The sequence below is a fragment of the Hemicordylus capensis genome, chromosome 3, assembly GCF_027244095.1.
Source record: "Hemicordylus capensis ecotype Gifberg chromosome 3, rHemCap1.1.pri, whole genome shotgun sequence".
Taxonomy (NCBI): Eukaryota; Metazoa; Chordata; class Lepidosauria; order Squamata; family Cordylidae; genus Hemicordylus; species Hemicordylus capensis.
Genome location: NC_069659.1, coordinates 273,582,653 through 273,604,135, shown reverse-complemented (window position 1 = coordinate 273,604,135; position 21,483 = coordinate 273,582,653). Strand labels below are relative to the sequence as shown.

Sequence of the window (21,483 nt, the reverse complement as noted above, 5' to 3'; positions counted from 1 at the left end):
TCTTCAGTTGAGCAACCAGGGCTGGAGACTGCAAGGTTACTGGAAGAAACGTCGCTTAACCGGAAAAAAAATACGAAAAATGCAAATAATAAGGAAATAATAATCTGCTATTACAAGTCTAGTCCAACTAGAAGAGGTTATTTAAAAAGAATGTACCAAATTTGGAAAGAGAAGCATCCAGATATAGAAATAACAGAACAAAGGCTAGCAGACCAGAGAAGATTCATAATCAGAAATAAAGTATTCACAGGAGTTGAGCTGGAAGAACTGCAAAGAGCAACACAGGCTCAAGATATGGAAGAAGAATTACCACCAATTGAAGCAGTTGCTCAGGCGCAGGTGGAGGAGGTGTTGGAAATAGAGGATGCCACTGTTGCTGACTTGTTTCAAAATCAAAAACAGGCAACCTCCCCTTTGCCTTCACCTCAAAAACCCAAATGCCGTTTAACAGAAAAGCAACAAGAACTAAAGCAAAAAATAACTGAGCACATGAACCAAACAACCACCAGGGTTCGACTTCCAGCTCTCAAAACAGTTGCCAAAAAACAGCTTGCTCAGGCATTAAAAGATGTCAATGCAGCACTTGCAAAGATCAGTGGACCTGTCAAAAAAGAAAGCAGTACATCACCTATATGGAAGATTAGATTAGAAAATAAAATCTCCAGTCTCCGATCAGATGCTAGTAAATTGAAAGACATGAAAGACAAGAAGCTGAAGAATGAAAACACCAAACAGTATCTGATCCAAAAATGCCACCTAGATTCAAGGAAAATTAGAGAAGTCCTGGAAATAATAAAGCAGCAAATAACAGCAGTGTCAAAGAAGATTAGCAGATACGAAGTCAGAACTACACAACACAGGCAGAATCTCCAATTCCAGTCGAATCTGAGACGTTTCTACAAAAGCACAGAAGGAGAAACTGCAAGAATTGTAGAAACACCAAATAAAGAAGAAACAGTGCAATTCTGGGGGAAATTATGGGACAATCCAATAGATTATAATGAAAAAGCAGGCTGGATGAAAGAGGTCAAAAAATGTAACCAACAATGCAAGATCTAATAATAACACCAGAATTAATAAGTGAAAGAGCAAAGAAACTTAAAAATTGGACTGTGCCAGGCGACGATGAACTGCATGGCTTTTGGCTTAAAAACCTAACAAGCCTTCATAAACAACTATCAAAACAGTTCAATCACATTTTGCAAGGAGGTGATATTGAACAATGGCTAACAACTGGGAAAACTCATCTCATCACGAAAGACCCAGCAAAAGGTGCAGTTCCAAGTAATTATAGACCGATCACCTGCCTGCCAACCATGTTCAAATTATTAACTGGAATAATAGCAGATGAAGTGATGCAACACTTATTAACTAACAAACAGCTTCCCATTGAACAAAAAGGAAATTGCCCAAACAACAGAGGCACAAAAGACCATCTGCTGATTGAAAAAATGATTTTAGAAAACTGCAAGAGAAGAAAAACAAATCTAAGTGTTGCATGGATTGACTACAAGAAAGCCTTCGATTCATTGCCTCACATATGGATACTAAACTGTTTAGGTGTCAGCAAAAACATTCAGATATTTATTTAAAAAAGCAATGAGCATGTGGAGTACACAGTTAATGGCGAGACACTTGGACAGGTTAGTATTAGAAGAGGCATTGTCCACGAGGACTCACTATTCCCTTGTTGTTTGTAATAGCCATGACCCCACTTTCAGAAATACTAAACAAAACAGGTCTCGGATACCAAACATCTAAAACATCAAGTAAAATCAACCATCTGCTGTACATGGACGATCTGAAGTTGTATGGAAAGTCCCATCAGAAATCGAATCACTGCTAAACACTGTCCGTATATTCAGTAGCGATATAGCAATGGAGTTTGGACTAGACAAGTGTGCTGCATTAATAATGAACAGAGGAAAAATAACAAAAACAGAAGGATTAGAACTGCCCAATGGAAGCAAGATCAAGAACCTGGAAGAGAAAGAACATTACAAATACTAGGGCATTCTCGAGGCTGATAACATCGCACACACTGAAGTTAAAAGAAAAATTGGAAGTGAATACATCAGGAGAGTTAGAAAAATCCTCAAATCCAAACTCAATGGCGGGAACACCATACAAGCCATAAACACCTGGGCTATACCTGTTATCAGATACACTGCAGGAATAATAGACTGGACCCAGGCAGAGCTAGAGATGCTGGATCATAAGACCAGGAAAATCATGACCATCAATCATGCTCTGCACCCCCGCAGTGATGTAGATAGGCTCTACCTCCCTCGCAGCTAAGGTGGAAGAGGAATGCTGCAAGTCCATCAAACAGTAGAGGAGGAGAAAAGAGGCCTTTAAGAATATATCAAGGACAGTGAAGAAGATGCACTTCAAATGGTCAATAACGAGAAACTATTCAACACCAATGAAAGAAAGCAGGCCTACAAGAAAGAACAAGTCAAGAACCGAGAAGGAAAATGGAAAAATAAGCCACTGCATGGTCAATATTTGCACAATATAAGTGGAAAATCAGACATCACCAAGACCTGGCAATGGTTTAAGATTGGCAACTTGAAGAAAGAAACAGAGGGTTTAATACTGGCTGCCCAAGAACAGGCACTAAGAACAAATGCAATAAGAGCTAAAGTAGAAAAGTCAACAACAAACAGCAAGTGCCGCCTTTGTAAAGAAGCAGATGAAACAGTGGACCACCTGATCAGCTGTTGTAAGAAGATCTCACAGACTGTCTACAAACAAAGGCATGACAAGGTAGCAGGGATGATACACTGGAACATCTGCAAAAAATACAAGCTACCTGTAGCCAAACATTGGTGGGGCTATAAAATAGAAAAAGTGGTTGAAAACGAAGATGCAAAAATATTATGGGACTTCCGACTACAAACAGACAAACATCTGCCACACAATACACCAGATATAACTGTAGTCGAGAAGAAAGAAAAACAAATTAAAATAATCAACATAGCAATACCAGGGGATAGCATAATAGAAGAAAAAGAAATAGAAAAAAATCACGATCTACAAATTGAGATTGAAAGGCTGTGGCAGAAAAAGACCAAAATAATCCCAGTGGTAATTGGCACCCTAGGTGGAATTCCAAAACAACTTGAAGAGCACCTCAACACCGTAGGGGCCACAGAAATCACCATCAGCCAATTACCAAAAGCAGCTTTACTGGGAACAGCCTATATTCTGCGACGATATCTATAATAACAACATTGATAATAAAATTCAGCAATCCCAGGTCCTTGGGAAGGACTCATCTGGATAAAACGAATCAGTCAATAACACCTGTCTGACTGTTTAAATAAATAGTAATAATATTAAGCCTCTGGGTTGTCATTAATTTTCCTACCAGTTTCCAACCAGAGAAATATGAATTCAGTAAAATCAATTTTAGAAACTGGAGCATGATCCAGTCACACTTTGTGATTAAATCTCTCCAACTGAAATCAGTTAGATTTAGAGACCTTGACGGTTTGTTCTAAAGAGAAAAGTGGCACATATATTTTTTAAGAAGTAAATTTAAAAAATAGAAGTGTTCTTTTGGGGCTGTATTCTGCCCCTAAAAGTTATTAATTAACCAACTAAAAATAAAGAATAACAAGAACAAAAATAACCCTACATCTTACTCTGATCCTGCCATATCTCCTATTAGTCCATGAAACCTGATAAGAAATCCATAAACGTTCCAACCACATGCATGTTTGACCCTTGCCCTTCATGGCTTATTAAATCTAGTAGAGGGGAAAATTTTAGCTGGGTCCAGAAGGTTCTAAATGCCTCTTTGAGAGATGGAGTGGTCTCCGCTCCATTCAAGGAAGCTAATATTTCATCCCTACTAAAGACAGTCTGGACACTGAGGATGCAAACAACTATAGACCTGTGTCCAATATTCCCTTCCTGGGCAAGATGCTTGACCATGTAGTGGCTGACCAGCTCCAGACACTCTTGGAGGAAATGGACTCTCTAGTTTTCCCCCCAGTCAGGCTTCAGGCCTGGCTTTGGAACAGAAACTGCTTTAGTTGCGCTGTGGGATGACCTGTGCAGAGAGAAAGACAGAGTGCAACCCTGTTAATTCTCTTGGATCTCTCAGTGGCTTTCAATACCATTGCCCATGGTATCTTTTTGGATAGACTGGCTGAGTTGGGTGTGGGAAGCACTGCTTAAAATCGTTGACTTTTAAATTTGATTTTTTAAAATGATATTTTAAAAAAGTTTTTAGATTGATTTGTATAGGGGTGTGTGTGTGTGTGTGTGTGTGTGTGTGTGTGTGTGAGAGAGAGAGAGAGAGAGAGAGAGAGCGAGAGCGAGAGAGAGAGAGATGTGTTTTTACTTGGTGTTTTAATGCTGTGTTGTGAACCACCCAGAGAACAATTTGATATGGGGTGGCTAACAAATAAAGTTGTTTTGTTGTTGTTGTTCCAGATGAAACAATGGAAGGCTGATAAAACATAGCCATTTCCTCCTTAAAATATGCTTCAGAGAAGATTCCTATTGAGAAGACTTTCTGGCAGCACTTGTTGGATCAGGATAATCAAAATTGAAAGTATGGTTAATAATTTGCAAGGCACAACCCTATTAACTAACTACTTTAGGTTGACTATACAGAAAAAGATTGGAAACAAAGGAAAGCTTATTCACAAAAGGGGGGAAAGCCTGATATAATAAGGATGGTTAATTGTTTTGTCTCTCTGCCTGTTCTTCCTCTGATTGTCTTTTTTGGAAATACACCTGTTTGTGTAAGTATCTGATTAAAAGATTTATTTAATATGGACTAATGAAATCATGTCAGAACAGACTGCTGGTAAAGCTGAGCGTTGAATCCAAATCTATGGTTGTATTTATTCTGTAATTCTTTGGATGAAAATTAGGAAGTCTTGAGTTTCTTTGAAAAGGTACAGAGCAATTTAACCATGTAAAATTAGTGTGCAGATGTTCCAGCTCTGACCACTTAAACAAATACCCCTTCTACAACTTCCATTCTTCTTCAATTCTTCCTTTAAATCAAAACTTAATATCCATAATTGCCACCTATGTTTCATTCTCTTCCTATAAACAAGCTGCAGGATGGATGCTTGTCTAACAAGAAGGTTTTTTAACCTGGCCTAAGCATTCACAAAATAACCAATGATAGCTAGAATCCGACATTTGTGAACATAGTGTCAAGAAATAGAATATAGTTTTCTCCCTGAAAATTAATCAATGTTGCCAAAATATGAAGCAGTTTTGCTGTCACTGGGAAAGAACACAACGAATATGTCATAGGCTAGTTTTTAAATAAAACTTTTTGATCATAATTAATTTCCAGCTTATCTTTTGAAATAAATTTGGGGAAGGGGGGAGTGTTGTCACCACTCTGTGTCAAATACAGTGGAAGTTGACTATATTTTGTGGCCATAATGGTTCATGCCAAATAAAAACATATTAGTACATACTGTAGGGTTGATGCAATTCATATATTTAACCTTCTGAACTTCCCATGTTGTACTTCCCATGTAAATAATTGTGTATGTGGGATGGGGGAGGTTGTATAATGTGTATAGACACAGATGCAGTTTGAATATTGGCAGGGAGTTCTGGTACAGTGACCATGGGGATGTACTGAAAATAGTCTAGTAGCTATAGAGGGGAGTCTCATGATCATAAGTGCTGGGGCACGGGAGAGCAGGTGGGAAGGCAGAAGCCTGCCTAACTTTCCCCACATGACCATCTCCTCTTCAGGGCCCTGCCACTCATGCTGCATGGGTTGCTGGATGTGGGATTGGGAGGAGGAAGTCCTCTCACATCCCACAATGCCCTGCGCAGGCAGCAGAGAGGCAGCCTGTTGCAATGCAGCAGGGCTCCTCTCCCTGGCCATACTGCAGTTGGGACTCTAGGCCCCTGCTCCTGGTGGCCATTTTTAGAGCCCCAGCACTGCACACAACCAAAAGGTGAGGTAAAATGGACTCCTTTTCTGTCCTACCTCATGTTTTGCCTGGGTAGCGGATCTGGGCTAGCCAGGACTGCAGCTGCGGTGTCGAGAGGCCTCCCAGTCTCCAAGATGACATGGGCTGCTTGGGTAGGACAAAGTACAACCAAGCAGCCCATCCCATGTAAGCAACCCTATAGATTAACTGGTGTCTGCTTGGTTCATAATACTTAGATGTATTTGTTTGTGTGGAGATTGGCTGTTATATGGGGAGTCTCTAAATCTTAGGGATGGGCCCGGACCGGCCCGGACCTGGGTGGTTCGGTTCGGGGTGGGGGGGTAGCTTTAAGAGCGGCGGGAGGGTTTACTTACCCCTCCCACCACTTTCCCGCTGTGGCGCCGTAATGTTAAGAGTAATTGGGGCGGCAGGATACCTCCCTGCCGCCCCTTCCCCAACGTTGCTCTTCAAAACTCCCAGTAGTGCTTTGCGCATGCGCACATCAAGGTATCCTGCCACCCCAATTACTCTTAACATTACGGCGCCACAGCGGGAAAGCGGCGGGAGGGGTAAGTAAACCCTCCCACCGCTCTTAAAGCTACCCCCCACCCCAGTGCTGGACCGCAGTTGGCGGTTCCGTGCACACCCCTACTAACTCTCACTCCACATTCCTACTCGACACTTGAAAGAATGTGAAGGTTCACAACATGGCAAAGGCTCACAACACAATTGTGTTCCATAGAGCAGCTGACATTCTGTGCAGCAGAACGTCAACAGTATGGGGTGTGGACAAACAAAAAATTGCAGTTCAGCTCAAATTGGAATCCAATTCAAGCTGAACTGCATGCTGCCAGTTCAGTCGAACTGACTGCATTCCAGTTCAGTCAAACCGACTGTGTGCCGAACCAGATCAGTCAAACTGATCGGCAGTGTGGTCTGTTTGACCGAACTGGTTCAGTGGTTCACCTAATACTTGTAAAGGGGAATCCGGTGAGGATTCCCCTTTCCAAGTAAAGGGGTGGGGGTGGTCCTGGATATGTTAAGGGGCTGCCAGGTAGGGACAGCAAGAGAGATCAAAAGGCTCGTACCTGATCGGTGCGGCTGCCAGCACCGCTGCTTCCTCCCCTGTGTGGCCCCAAACACATATGATGCTTTGTTTAGAAAGCCAGCTATACAACAGAAGTGGTTCTAACTTCCGCAGATGCCTCCATACAATAGGTTCCTGCCTCCGACATTTACGGAGGCTGGAACCGTGCCGCTGCCACACAGGCAGCTTCCTAAACAAAGCATTGCATGTGCTTAGGGCCATCCCAGGGGGACGGGCAGTGGTGCCAGCCGCCACACTGGCTGGGTAAGAGCCTTTCTACCTCTCTCACCATGGCCGCCTGGCCGCCCCTTCGCTGCCAAACCAGTTCATCCAAACTGAGCTTGGTCCAGTTAGATAGCGGACCAAACCACCCCCAGTTCAGTTCACAACTGAGCCGCTGAACCGGCCTGGTTTGAGGCAAACTGGTTCAGCAATGAATGGTTCATGCACACCGCTAGTCAACAGAGAGCTGCCATGGGTGCCGTGCAACATAGAAACCAGCCCTGGTGGTGTTACATGACAAGGCAGTTGTGGAATGACTTAAAAAGGTGTCCACACAGCTGCACAGTGCTACTCCCATTGGAAACAATGGAAGTAGCACTGCCCAGCTGCCCAGACTGTATTTTTAGTAGTTCCACAGTTGCCCTTTGTGGCAACACCATCAATTTGCAGCAGCCAAGCAGGTCTAACACCCATGTTCTACTGTGAGGCGTGTCAGCCAGTGCTTCTGAATTTTAGGGGTGAGAAGGGAATCATTTACTTTGGGACAAGGTCTTCGGTTGCCTCCTTGAGGTACATATGGCATTAGTCTTAATATGCCACAAAGGCAAAATAATGCAGCTTGTGGTAAGGGCATGTCTAAAGAAAGAAAATAATACAGATCCCAGCACCTACAATAAAAACATACATATTTATAATAAGTGCCAACCTTGTAAGCTATTAGGCAGAATTTGATGTTGATATTAATACATGCAAGGTCATGGGTTCAAGTCCTACAGAAATGATAGTAGTTCTCATATAACATTAAGATGGCAATCCTAAGCATACTTATTGGGAAGTGAGCCTGGAACTCAGTAGTACTTACTTTAGATCAGTCTGTAAACATGTATGATACGAGTTTGCTTTCAACATGTGAATGATTTACCGAATATATGCTCTGTGCATTCAGGAAAATGTCTTCTCTTCCATTGCATTGTAACCTCTTAGCCTCTAGCGGGGGAGAAACAAGTTGCCAATTCAGCATTGCTCGTTGATCAAGGAAGCCCAATATGCTTTTTTTACAGGATGGGCTTGGGTCTGCCTGAAGCTACAGGACTGCAAAATGTCTTAGCTAGATGCATTAGCAAATGTTGCACTGATCTCTTCTAGAGGGAAACATTCTTTCTGACCCCTGAAGGCAATCAGCATATGCCCTGCAGCAGGAGAGTTCCCTTACAGCTAAAGAGTCTTAATGGGTTTCCATCAGCTTTAAGCTGAGCTGCATAACCTGCATTCTCAGCACAGATAGCAAAGTGTTTGATGCTGCAGAAATCTTGTGTTAGACTCATCGAAGATCCTGCCGAAATTTTCTGATTGCTCTCTCTTTTTTAAAAGTATGTTTCTAAACCTCAGAAATGTAGAGCAAACTGGGGGAAAGGGAGAGTTAGGAACATGCAGGGTGTCTCAGAATATGAACTGATATGGAAGGCCAAAGTATTATGGCAACTAGCTGACATATTGAGCAAGGATGCACCCGTGCAATGGGAGAGCAACCTCACAGAAGAACTTCCCAAGTAACTGCACCTGTGCAGCAGGGAGATGGCAATTTCTGACACCCTCCCCTTCTCCAGGAAACCCTTCTGTGGCTCCCAAAAACCTAAGGGTTGTGCAATCTTCAGGGAAATATTTTTGAATGGCACAAAGGATTGCCTGAAAAGGGAGAGAACATCAAAAATTGCCACTCCCCTGCTGCCTTGTACAGTTAGTTGGGAAGTTCTGTTAGGTCGCTGTCTTGCTGCACCAATGCATTCTTGCTTTGTATGTCATCCACTGTATTCTGTTGTCAAAATACTTAGGCCTTCCAAATCACAGTTTCCTTGTTCCCTGATCAATATGGTAAAATGAGATGGAACTCTTTCTCTTCCGTTCCTTTTCTCATCAGAAGTGTGGCTGGCTGAAGAACCTTAATCTGACAGTGTTTGGCACTTCTTATGTTCTTTGGGTGACTTCCTTCTCAGCTTAGGTCTTCTTCTGATTTGGGGCATGTGAAATTATTGGGTATTTATCTCCAATAGGGAGTACATCACTGAAACATGTTCTCTTACCCTAGATTTGTAGATTGTTGTGTGAGGAGCAGGGCCATTTAGATTGTGTGACTGTATGCATACTTGTATGTATGTATTGCACATTGCTTCTTCCCCCAACACCACATGTTAGGCAAAAGAGCTAGCATGTAATTAGAACCCAGAGTGCCATCCATGTATCCACATTCAGTAGCTATGCTGCTATCATTACATCATTTGCCTTTGTTTTTTCTCTCTCAGTGGCTCTGAGATGGTTCTTATGGTGGTCTTTTTGGTACTTGCCGAAGTCTTTGAAACATCTCACCCCTTGGGGTGCTTTCACCTGTAGTAGCTTCAAACGCAACTAAGCTGCACTTCCATTGTTCTGCTACATGTAAAAGTACTTAGACTTTTAATTGTGAAGACAAACCCCACTCCCCCCTCCAGAAACAACCCTGTTCATTTTGTTCTGTGCTGAAGGTTGGGTCCAAAGAATGGTGAGGCTGGACATTTGTCATGGTACTAAGACAAGCAAAGAGCCCACTGTCCCAACAATACTGCTATTCTCACTGAGCATGCAGTAACCAAAAATGTCAAAAGGAGTGTGAGAAATCTATTTCGACTAGCTGACCTGGCACAGAGCATCTGCGCCCCTAGTCCTCCCCCAGTGGCTGGCTATTCGCTGAGCCGCCGCTTCTCTCCCCTGCCCCCAGCGGCCATTATTTATTTGTTTGTTTGACATATTTTTATACCACCTAAAACCTATGTCTCTGGGTGGTTTACAACAAAATAAAAGCAGAAAATAAAACATTAGTTAAAACAAAAACAAAAAATTAAAAACATTACAACATTACTGCCACTTCTCCCCTCCATCCCCGGTCATGGCTCAGACTTCTGACTCAGAAGAGTCAGAGCAGGATGACTTACCAGCTAGTGAGGGCTTAGAGACACAGCCACAGGATTTGGCAGAGAAACCAGACTCTGGAGTGGATGATTTGCAACAGCTGCCAGACATGATCTCTGATAGGGAAGAGCCTGGGATTTCACTTGTCTTGAGACGATGTCTCAAAAGGCAGGCTCAGTGGGAGTCACGCAGGTGTAGGAGATCCCAAGAAAGAAAGCCAAAGTGCTGACTCAGGGAAGCCTGATTGGCTGCTGGTTCTCTTGAGCCATATATATTCAACGACTCTCTTTGCTCTGATGTTGTTTGCAATTTTGTTGGCTGCAGATAGTGTGCTCTTGAATTTCAACCATTTCTGTGTCCCAGTTTGTCTTGTCTGTACTTTCCTGCATTGTTCCCTTAATTCCTTGTTCTGTGTTCTTTGCTTGTTTCATTCCTTGTTTTGTTTTTTCCTTCCACTTATTACTCAGTTAGAGTTAGACAGGGGTAACTAGTTTCAGTTCAGGGGACTTAATCAGTTGACTAATTGCTTTGTGAGCCTTTTATTTTCCTTCATTTGGTTTTGCTGCTGCTTTCTGGTTACTCTCAGGGGGAGTGCTGAAGGGGGTTATAAAATCCTGTTAGGTTAGCCAAACTAACAGATCCATGACACCCCCGTGGCCAGCTGTTTGCCGGGCCACTGCTCTCCCCCCCCCCCCCCCCGGTGGCTGGCTGTTTGCTGTGCTGCCACTTCTCCTCCCTTGGTGGCTGGCTGTCCCCATCACTAATCATCAGCTTGCTCGCAAACTGTCACGAGAGCAGCCACACATGGGATTAGCGACGGGTACGTCTAGGAGAATTAAATATATTGATGGTCTGCCTGCTCCAGCTTAAGAAGCCCCAATAGCCACCTTTGAAGTTTTGAAAAATAAAATGCACAATAGAGTGTTTTAAAATGAATGGCAGCCAAATCCTTTAGCCAGCACCACTGCTATTTTATACGTATTTAAATTCTCCAGTCTCAGTGTCTCTGAGACAAAAATATATCACATTTTCAGATAGGAATGTGTGAGCCAGCTTGATTTGAACCACAGTTCGAATCAAACCAGCCCAGTTCATCTGGTCTGAGTTCAAATCAGAACAGTTCAGAAGTCTACTGATAAAGGGAAATCCCATTAAGATTCCCCTTTAGCAGTAAAGTGTCAGGGGGGCTTCCCTAAGGCTAGAGAGAGGGCAGGAGGGGAGTTAGGGGCACTTAACTCAATTTTCAGCAATGGCAGCAGGGGTGGGGGCAACAGCAACTACCCCACCCCGCACCCACCAGCCGCCCCCAGTAGCCTGGGCTAGCAGCCACCCAGTTTGGGCCTTCTACGACCCATTCTAGTGATTTCCATGCATGTGTGGAGGCCATTTGAGTGACCGGCCATTTGTGTGACTAGTTCCATTTGCAGAACTGGAACCCGACAAGGCCAGGTCGGTTCAAATCCAGTTTAGATTCAAAACAAATGAATGGCAAAACCTATTCTGTGCATACCCCTGCTTTCAGAATGAAGAGTGGCTGCAAAACTATCTGCAATTCTTAGCCTCTTTTGGCTCAAGTTTACACTGTGCTTTGGAAATAAAAGATCCCCAAATATTATCAGTGCAAGGAAGTTTTAACATTGCGAATTTCACCCATATGCAAGTGAAATTTCTAGATCACATAAAGGCCTACATCAGATATCCTACACATTTTAAAAGTCTATTCTTATGGTTTGAATTAGTTTTTGTTGCTGTTTTTGTGAAGTGGTACACCACCTGTAAGTTTCTCTGGCTTGAAAATCAGTGTTGCCTTGTACAGAATTTAACAGATTTATCATTTAAGTCCCTGGAGAATACAAAGGATCTTTGTTGGACAACAGAAACAATTGGTTTTGTGAAATAAATACCAGTACCTATTTTTAACTTCTTTTCATACTTTGAAAGACAAGCCCTCCCTCTTCTGGCTATGTAGAATATAACATGCCAAAGAATAGACAAAATAAGAAGTGCATGTTATTTTTCAGCTTCTATATCTTTCATAGGTATATGGTAGTTATTTTCTCACTATCTCTGTAAGCTGATCAAATGTATTGACTTTATACATTAGAGCAGCAGTATATCTCAGGAACGAGGCAAAATTCTGCTATCCTATTAATGAACTCATTCGTCTAAGCATTCTTGCTGAGCTTAATATCACAGCATTCCTATGGGCATAAAAAAGAAAGAATCAAGATCACAGAATGATGATGCTGGAGGAGAGGACCTCAAGGGCACTCTAGTTCAACCAATTACAATGGCAATATTGACTTTTAAATTTCCAAGCAAGGCTATAAAGGATTTCAAAGGATGGGGGCAGCTGCTGAGAAGGCTCTTCTAAGTCACACACATCTCTACAACCTTATTCAGACATTACACTATATCTGCATTAGGTTTCTGTATACATGTTTTTGTGAATGACTGTACATACATTCATTTTTAAAAATGTATGGATTAACAGCCCATCAAAACCTGGATTAACAGCCCATCAAAAGCCCTATTATTCAGACATTATACCAATAGCAATAGCACTTACATTTATATACTGCTCTATAGCCGGAGCTCTCTAAGCGGTTTACAATGATTTAGCATATTGCCCCCAACATTCTTCATGCGTTCAGGTGTCTGTACATGAGCTCAATTTAAAAGAGGTACAAACTCTCTCAAATGCAAGGTGATACTGCTGTACATATGTTGAACATAACATGTGAATAACTGTGCATCTGCATAGATCTGTGTGTACACAGATTGTACATGCATTTAACATGCCAATAGTGCTAAATGCAGAGTACAGATAGGAAGTTCTATGTCTGGTGAACATAATGTGTGAATAAAGCCCTATTCAGACATCAAGGCTGTTCTCACAAGCAGCCTAACCCCAGGCTGGGGCAGCCCAGCCTGGGTTAAGCTGCTCATGTGCAGCACTGGGATCCGTGTGGATCCTGGCACTGCTCGCCCTCCTAACCCCACTTTTAAGCCTGGCCTTTATCCATGGGTAAGGGTGCAAGCACATCTTTCACCCAAGCACTGGGATTGTGCGTGTGCTCGAGCCCAAGCGCACACAGAGATGAGTGCCTAGAGCGTCCATCTCACAGGGGTATTCCCCAATGCACCATGCTCATCCCAGCATGCTTGATCCACTCTGTGAGCAGCAGCACAGATCGTGTGGGAGTGTGGTCTCCACTTCCCACCAATATTGGGAACTCATCTGGAGGGGGAGGTAAGTTTAACGTAGCCTTCGCCCTGTCCGCCCACCCTCCTCACCTCCCAGTTGTGTGAATAGCCTTATTATGTTGTATATAGGAAGTGTACTGTTATACATGTATCGGCATTCATCAAACATAACATAACATGTGAATAAAGCCCTATTCAGAAATTATGTTTTATATGCTTATGATGTCTGTCCATATGAACATATTTTTGTGTGAGTAGCTCCCCATTCACTTCAAAAGTGAACTTGCTCAAATACAGGGTACAGATAGGAAATGTACTATTGTACATGTTCTAAATGTAACATGTGTATAACTGTACATGTGTACAGTTCTGTATATGCATACGCTGTACACAGATATATGTGTGTTGAACATAACACATGAACAGGTCTTATATCCCATTTCTGTCAGGGTCTCCCCAGCAGATCCTGAAGGATTTATTTGCAGTTATTTTCTTGTTGTCATTTATTATGTTCACATATATTTTCCTTACTAACAAGTTTCTACTGTCCAATATGGTTACTTCATATTATTCAAACTATATTTTCAAAATGGGGATCTTTCTTAAAAGATCCCCATTTTAGGCACCCATACAGGTGCCTAAATGAAAATCTGATGTCTTTGTTTAATGTTACACCTCTGCATTTCTTTTCACATGCAGCTTTCTGGTATCCTGACATGGTTTGGCCAACAGATTGGTAAGCAATATATGTCTTCTTGTTTTTTTGGCAAGTGCTTCTAATGCGTACAAGGATTCTATATTCTAATTTGACTGTACAAAAAGACATAGGCCCTGCTCGGATGTAGCATCCAGAGGCGTATCTAGGGGAAATAGTGCCTAGGGCAAGCACTGAAATTGTGCCCCCTGTCCAAACATCTGACACCCATCTTTTTACCATAATATCTGCTGAAAAATACAAGTCAAGCTCATTAATCTTTTAATATTTCAAAAACTATTTAGCAGTAGATGTAGCCAAACCAAAAAATGCTGGAAAACTACAAATTACAGTATGCTGCGGCTCATGAAATACCCAAATACTATGTGGAGGTGTACTTGGAAAACTAAAGAGAAGTGCCTGTCTAATTCTCTACTATGCATTGTAGCATCACTATTAAATAAGTTTTAAAAATAAATGGAGAATTTGACCTTTCCCAGATACTCTGAAAATAATTAACGGATATGCAGAGTAAACTGTATCACTGCTTTGAATACATTCTAGTATTTCAAAGAGTTAAAATGAGAGAAAGAGAGCAAGAAATTCCCAGCGGGCCTTAATACTAAGGATTTCACACTGATTCAAAGACAAACTCACCACTAATAGTCATATTATTAAGACATCACATTTAACTCACTTATCACAAGAAGCAAAGTAAAAGCAAATGAATACAATCCTAGCGCATAAGCTTCAGCTCAGTATTCACAAGCTCTGATTCTCTGTACATAGTGCCAAACTGAATATGTGTACAGTGACATATTATATTAAATTATTTTTTTTTTAACCTGTAGCCCCTTCGGGGGCCTTCCTAAAGGCCATGGGGCGGGGTCTGCAAAGGTTCTCCCTCCCCCAGCTGGCCTCTTAATTCACTGCTGCCCATCCCGGGCTGAGGGCCTCACAGGGACCATTTGAGCATGTGTGGTGGTCATTTAAAATAAATAAATAAATAAAAAGGCTGCCAAAAACAAAATGGCTGCTGCTCATGCTCAATAGGCCTCTGCAAGGCCTGGCATGGCTTAGGGCCTCACAGAGGCCATTTGAGCATGCACAGTGGCCATTTTGTTTTTGGTGGCCATTTTTAATTTTTTTTTTTTTTCATTTTTAAAAATAGTGCCCCCCTTCAAGTGGCACCCGGGGCACATGCCCTAACTGCCCTACCCTAGATATGCCCCTGGTAGCATCAAACCTCAGCTAGACAAAGTTGCGGTTCATTTGTGAAGCTGGGAATCATGCTGCAGTTGATTGATCATCTGCAGTTTGGCAACCTCTGCTTCTGGACACAGGAACCTCTCCTTCTTCCTAGTCCACACAGACTACATGCTAGAAAGCTCCGTTCTGCTAGTGTCTCCAGACTGTGGGTAAGGCATCAGCACATCAGTAAAGCAGCCACCATTGGCTACAATGTTAGAGGGTGTGTGCTCAGTGCGAGTGTGCCTTTTTGGCATTGATTGCACACCCTCAGCAGGACAAATACATTTTAACCCTTTCCTCAGACCACTTGCATCACTGCCTTATCAAGAACTTTCAAGCTACACAGCCATTCACAAGCACAATTGATACCCCGGGGTGGCGAGGAGCACTTCCCGATAGCAATGAGGTATTGAGGGAGAGATGCAGAACAGCAACTAAGAAATTAGGGTGAGGGGGCAATGGGTTGTTGGCTGGGTGGGTGGCAGAAGGGACGGTCCACCAGAAAAAAGGATGCCATGTCGTATCTGTGCAACTGCTCCTGGAGCCTAGGGCCGATCTCATGCAAATTATTTAGCCCTGCTAATTTGGCAAAGAGGCACCTTTTAATGTGGTGATTCTTTTTATTCAGCAGGGGGAGAGTAACTGGCCCTCTCCACCCCCAGCACAGTAGCTCCAGTGACTGTTGCTGATGTCTGTCTTAAGTTTCTTTTTAGATTGTGAGCCCTTTGGGGACAGGGATCCATCTTATTTATTTATTATTTCTCTGTGAAAACTGCCCTGAGCCATTTTTGGAAGTGCGGTATACAAATCAATCAATCAATCAAATAAATAAATAAATAGATAGATAGATAAATGTAGCTGGTTTATCTAGGAACTATTACTGCCTTGGAAGGCAGTGTCTGGTGAAGCCATGTGACCTCCACCTTTGGTGGAGAAGTGAAGTGACCTGCGTTTTAGACATCCAGACTTAAAGAGAAGGTGGGATTTGTTCATGTAGTTTACGAGCGCTGCATTTAAAAGGGCTGTCACTGAGACTACCCTCAGTAGCAATTGCAGTGCAAACCCATATCCCACCATTAGATGAGAGAAAGTGCACTCTTTGTAGGGGAATCTGTTTGCCACATTAAACATCCAGAAAAATGAGTTTTCTCTTCTGGTTGTGAGGATCCCTTGTGGGGGGTCTTCTTTTAATCTTCCCAGAGGAAGGGACTTGGGGCCTTCCCTCTCAGAAAAGAGAGGATTGGGCCCCTCTCCCTACTTTTACTGGTTAAAGATTCCATATGCGTTCCCTCTACATTTTTCATATCTGTGCAGAATTATGTAGTTAAGCTCTGGGTGTCAGTATCATGGCAGTGCGTGCTCACATTCATTCCGAATGAAGCCTTCTTGAGTGGGATCTAAAATTAACTAAGCAGATATTTTAAAAGTCTATTGCATGTGCACATGAGCACATCTTAATGGGAATACTGCATTGCACCTGACGATACCACCCCTGCCTGTTGGGGACTTCTCCCGCCACACAAGCACGCATTCTATTTTAGATTGACAGTGGGGCAAAGGGTTTTTTTAAATGAAAGGAAGGGAATGAAGGGTAGGGACGTGCTAAGGTTGCATTGTGTGGGACATCCTGAATTTCAGTGGGGAAATGCTCGTCCCATTCAGGACAAGCTTTCTCCCGCTTTTATTTTATTTTATTTTTTAAAAAAACCTTTTAAAAAAACTTTTTAAATGGCTGCTCTGCAGCAGCGGAGCAGGAACAGCAGCAAGAGCTCCTCCCACCGTCCAATGGTGAAGTTTAGCACTAGGTAGGCACTTAGGCAGGGATACACTGCTTGCTCTGGGCGGGCATGCTCACCACACTGAAGGCAAGGCAATGCAGGCAGGGAGGGCGGTGATGAGTCCCTACCCAACCCGCCTTCCTCCCCCAAATGAGGTGATCCAAGCCAATTTCAGGCTTCTGCACATGCATGCATGTGCACAGAAGCTTGAAATCAGCTTGGATCACCTCATTTGGGGGAGGAAGGCAGTTTGGGTGGGGACTCTTCTCTGCCTTCTCCCAAACCCCGCCTGCATTGCCTTGCCATCAGCACGGTGAACACGCAGAAACCCACCTCAATCCATAGGGGGAAGCAGGCCGTTTCAGCACGCAGCCACTTGACCGCCTTTGCATGGCCCTAGCCATCTCACTACCACCAATGGGAGAAGTATCCTTGGGCCGTCTCTATCCTTTGGATACGACAAAAACCACACCAGGAGCAAAGTTGCAAGTAAAGCACATGTATAATGCAGCGGGAGCACTTCTTGGATGTGATAAGACAGAAGCACCACACACCCCTCCCTCGGCCTTTTGTGATGGGAACCAGAGGCAGTGTGCTGTTTTAAAATTGTGTTTACTGATAGAAAAAATTTCATGATAAAAATTGCATCCCTGCTGCAAAACTCACAGCCACAGGGGTGCATGAAAAAAACAACAATTTCTGCATGGGAACTGAAATGCACATTAAAAATATTTTTGAAGGTTCTTGTGAAAACAACCGTTCACCAAGGCTCAAGTGCAAGAGCCACACACAATAATGGCTTAAAGAATAGAAGAGGATTTAATGAATTAAAAACTGAACTTAAAGTCATAGTGCAAAGAACAGAATAAGCACTTTATCAGAAACTGTTCCATTGCATGTGTGCCTTAATCTTCAATTGAGGTTGAGAATGAATCAGGAGGATACTTGCCACCGCCATCACTCCGACGTTGTCCTTTCCCCTTCCCGCAACCTAGGCAGGAGTGTGAATGTGCACCCTTGCCTTTCTGCAAAGTGGGTTTCCTCCCCCTCAGAGCTGTGCGGTTGGATACAGCATGCTTGGTATGACTCATGTGTGCTCCTTTTGCTGCTGTGCTCTGGGTTTGGGGCAGGGGGTTCTGTAGCTATGGAACCTGGGGGTGGGGGCAGGTGCTGTGTGAGCCCAGAGTGCCCTTGCACCACCTGTGGATGCATGAATGGTGCCTGCAAAAGTGGAAAGGCTGGGGTGCCATGTAAGCTGCTGCATGAGCACCTGTGGCTGGTACAGTTGCTGTTGATGGAGAGGATGAGCTGGTGCCTGCTTGGCCAATCATGCAATTGAGCCAACCATCCTCTTGAGGTAGGCCTTGTAGCGTTCAAATTGCCTCTTTGTTGCAGCATCAGATCTCTCCATGGCTCTGACCATTTCTTGGGCTGCGTGCTTGGAGACCGCTTGCAAGATCCTCCTGTCCTCTGCCAACCTCTGCTCTTCTTTGTGGTCCAGTTCTCAGAGGAAGGCACATGTAGCCTGCATACTCTCCTTGGATACTCCTTGCATACTCTCCCCTTGCATACTCTCCTTGCATACTCTCGTTGCAAGCTGCAAGCGATCCAATGCCTCCTGCTCCTCAGTTATGCTGCACGCTGTGCATTGGAGTGTGGCCTGCTGGGTGTAGGCCCTGCTTCTCGAGCTGCAGGATGAGTGGGCACATGCTCCTGTGGCAGTGGTTCCTCTGGGAGGTCACATCCTGGAGAATATGAAGGGAGAATTGTGAAAAAGGAGGGGAAGTCTGTTGATAGGAACCATAGCTTGAACTTGATTTAAAGTGGTTTGCAAACAGCATACTGAGTATTTGGAGAAATGCCTCCATAGACCACATGGTTATTCTTAAAGGATAGAAAAGATTCTCTAGGAGCTGCAGTATTTGCATCTACTCCCGCTTTCTGCTCACATGACTTCTGTGTACTGTATACATTCTAAGGGTTCCATTTGTTAGAATGGCAGCTGGGATCGGTTTTTTTAAAATTTTAAAAAACATTAATTATCATTCTGAAACTCAAGATCCCTGCTCTAAAAGTTGTTCCCTGCATATTAAGGGGAGGCCTGGAAGAAGTGGGCTCTATTAACATTGTTGGAGCACAACTACTATCATCCCCAGGTTTAAAAACCTGTGGCCAGGGTTGTTTTTCAACTACTTCTGCTGGACCAAGGGTGCCCAGGCCTGTCCCAAGGTAGTATCAAGGTCTACAATTTGCACATCATTGCACCTGCTCTTAATTGTAGCAATGAATGTAAGGGTGGTTTGTGGCCAAGATGGATGGCATGCTAATTATGCATTGTATTCTGTTAAGATTATAGCTTGGACACAGCTGTCTTCCTGCAACTTGTTCAGCTTAGGAGGACAGGTGCACTCACCAGGCATGCCTTCTTGTTGGAGAGATGGCACTTTTCTGGAGTATTGTCTGAATCATCAGCTCCTTCATCGAGCAAAGGTATAGGCGGGAAACCTGGAAAAGTTATTCCTCTGCCCATCCTGGATAACATGTCAGTCAGGGAATGCAAGAATAGCTCCTCCCTGCTGCTCCCTGCCATGCTGGTTGAGAGTTCCATCTGGCTTCTCCTTTGCTTCTTCTGTTGGATGGGGTACCCACTCCCAGCCATGCTCCCGTGCGTTATGTCCCTCCAATCTAGAAGGACTGATGCCAGCTGATCATAGTGTGTCATGGTCCTTGGCTACACTCTCAACATCTTGTTGTGGGTGGTCACCTCCTTGAATTTCTTTCTCAGGAACTGCAGTCTTTCCTTGCATTATACCCCAGTGTGTTGGAAGCCCCTCTGCGCCCTCTGCCAAGAGATCCAGTTGGAGGTGGCCGCGTTCTTGAACTGCTGCTGCAATTGTGAGTGGACATGGTCAGAGGCTCAGAGGTCCATGAACACCCACCGTCTCTTCCTCCATCCACAACTTTGCACAGACTTGCCTGCTTCCATCTCCAGTCTGGTTACTTTCCATGGCTATGCCAGTGTCAATCGTGGATGGTGAAGCCATCATTGAACGTTGATATTGCATGGCTGGTGGCGATTTCCCAAGCAGGCGCAGGTCATGGGCCGCTACTTGATCTCTCCACATGAGGGGGAAAGAGGAGATATGTGTATATCTGCCTCATGCATGCAAAGCCAGCACTGTGCAGGAGGGGTGTGGTCATCAGCCATGTGCATGCAATGCAAGTGTTATGCACACCCCACTCCTCATGGCCATTTCAGATGTTATAACTTTTGTTTGCTCATGCCACCTTTAATATTGGCATTGTTTGTACCAGTAGCTGTGAAGAAAGAAATCGCACCATGGGTACTGAATAGCGAATATCCTGAAAGATTCATGAATAGCCTTGCTGACCGTAACCATGGCTCTGAAAGCTAGATTAGTAGAATCCCAAGTCCCACATTAGTTACATTTATATATTGGGGCCATAGCTTGGGGAAGAATGAGTATAAATCTGTAATATTTGTATTTCTGGTATGCGCTGATGTAGCACTCCTCCAAAGTCCTGGCATATGTGCCTTATGTGAGAAAATAACTTAGTTGCATCTTTACCCCTCTTCCTTTACCGTCCTAAATCACCACTTTGAAGTGTTAATAAAAGACTTGATGGCCAAAGAGCCAGGAAAGGAAAGCAATAGTTGTTTGCCAGCTAGTGCTTATCAGTCAAGGCCAGAGACCAGAAAGCAGGAAAGACTCATAACAACTCATCTGAAACTTCCTGTACCAACCAATGGGGTGCAGAGGATAATGACTATAATGTGGAGCCATTTGTGATGGCAGAATCAGAGGGTTAGAGAAGAATGTTGATTTCCTGATACCAGAGCCCAGAAGGATGGCATCAAAGTTGGCATAATTACACCCTTGATGGATGGGAGGGCTGACCCCTGAACCATCAAAGGCCAGGAGGAATATAAGACCCTGGGGTCCAGTCCCACCCACTGCACTCACATCTTCCACCAACAAATTGTGCACTGTGGCTTTGCTCCCAAAATGGAGGTTGGTTGAAGGTGGGGGAAGTGATTAAGTTAGTAAAGTGGGAACAGTGACCAGAGGCCACCACCCAGTGCTAGAAGCTCCAACTTCACCTCCACTGCCACCACCTCCTCCTCTTCTGACCTTCAATTTAAAAGGCTAATGTGACCAGAAAGTAAGGCAGCTGGGAGATGGGGAAGGGCAGTGCTGGAGAGGTAGGTGGGGCTAGCATTGGCATCAGAGCTGAGCCAGTACAGAAGGGGGAACAAAAAGAGATGGCAGCATGTGTTGGGGAACTTCAGATGAACAGCCCCCCCCCCAAATTAAGGGACAAAATGGGAGGGCTCTAGATGGGCCCCTACCG

General features: G+C 43.8%; 1 protein-coding gene across 8 annotated transcripts in view; it reads left to right on the top strand.

Annotated features, from left to right (window-relative positions):
* The window catches only part of HABP2 (hyaluronan binding protein 2), an 85,044-nt gene that overhangs the window by 13,080 nt on the left and 50,481 nt on the right, over positions 1-21,483 (top strand). Inside the window, exons 1-3 of one of the 8 annotated variants that reach the window (XM_053305249.1) lie at positions 4,593-4,760; positions 14,086-14,122; positions 19,459-19,599. The exons of 2 other annotated variants lie outside the window; for them this stretch is intronic. In XM_053305249.1, the coding sequence (XP_053161224.1) occupies positions 4,692-4,760; positions 14,086-14,122; positions 19,459-19,599 (247 nt within the window). In that variant the 5' untranslated portion in view covers positions 4,593-4,691. Of the gene's footprint in view, positions 1-4,446; positions 4,568-4,592; positions 4,761-14,085; positions 14,123-19,458; positions 19,600-21,483 lie in introns of those variants that run through there. 5 more of the 8 variants (XM_053305248.1, XM_053305240.1, XM_053305247.1 and 2 more) reach the window with 5 other exon arrangements.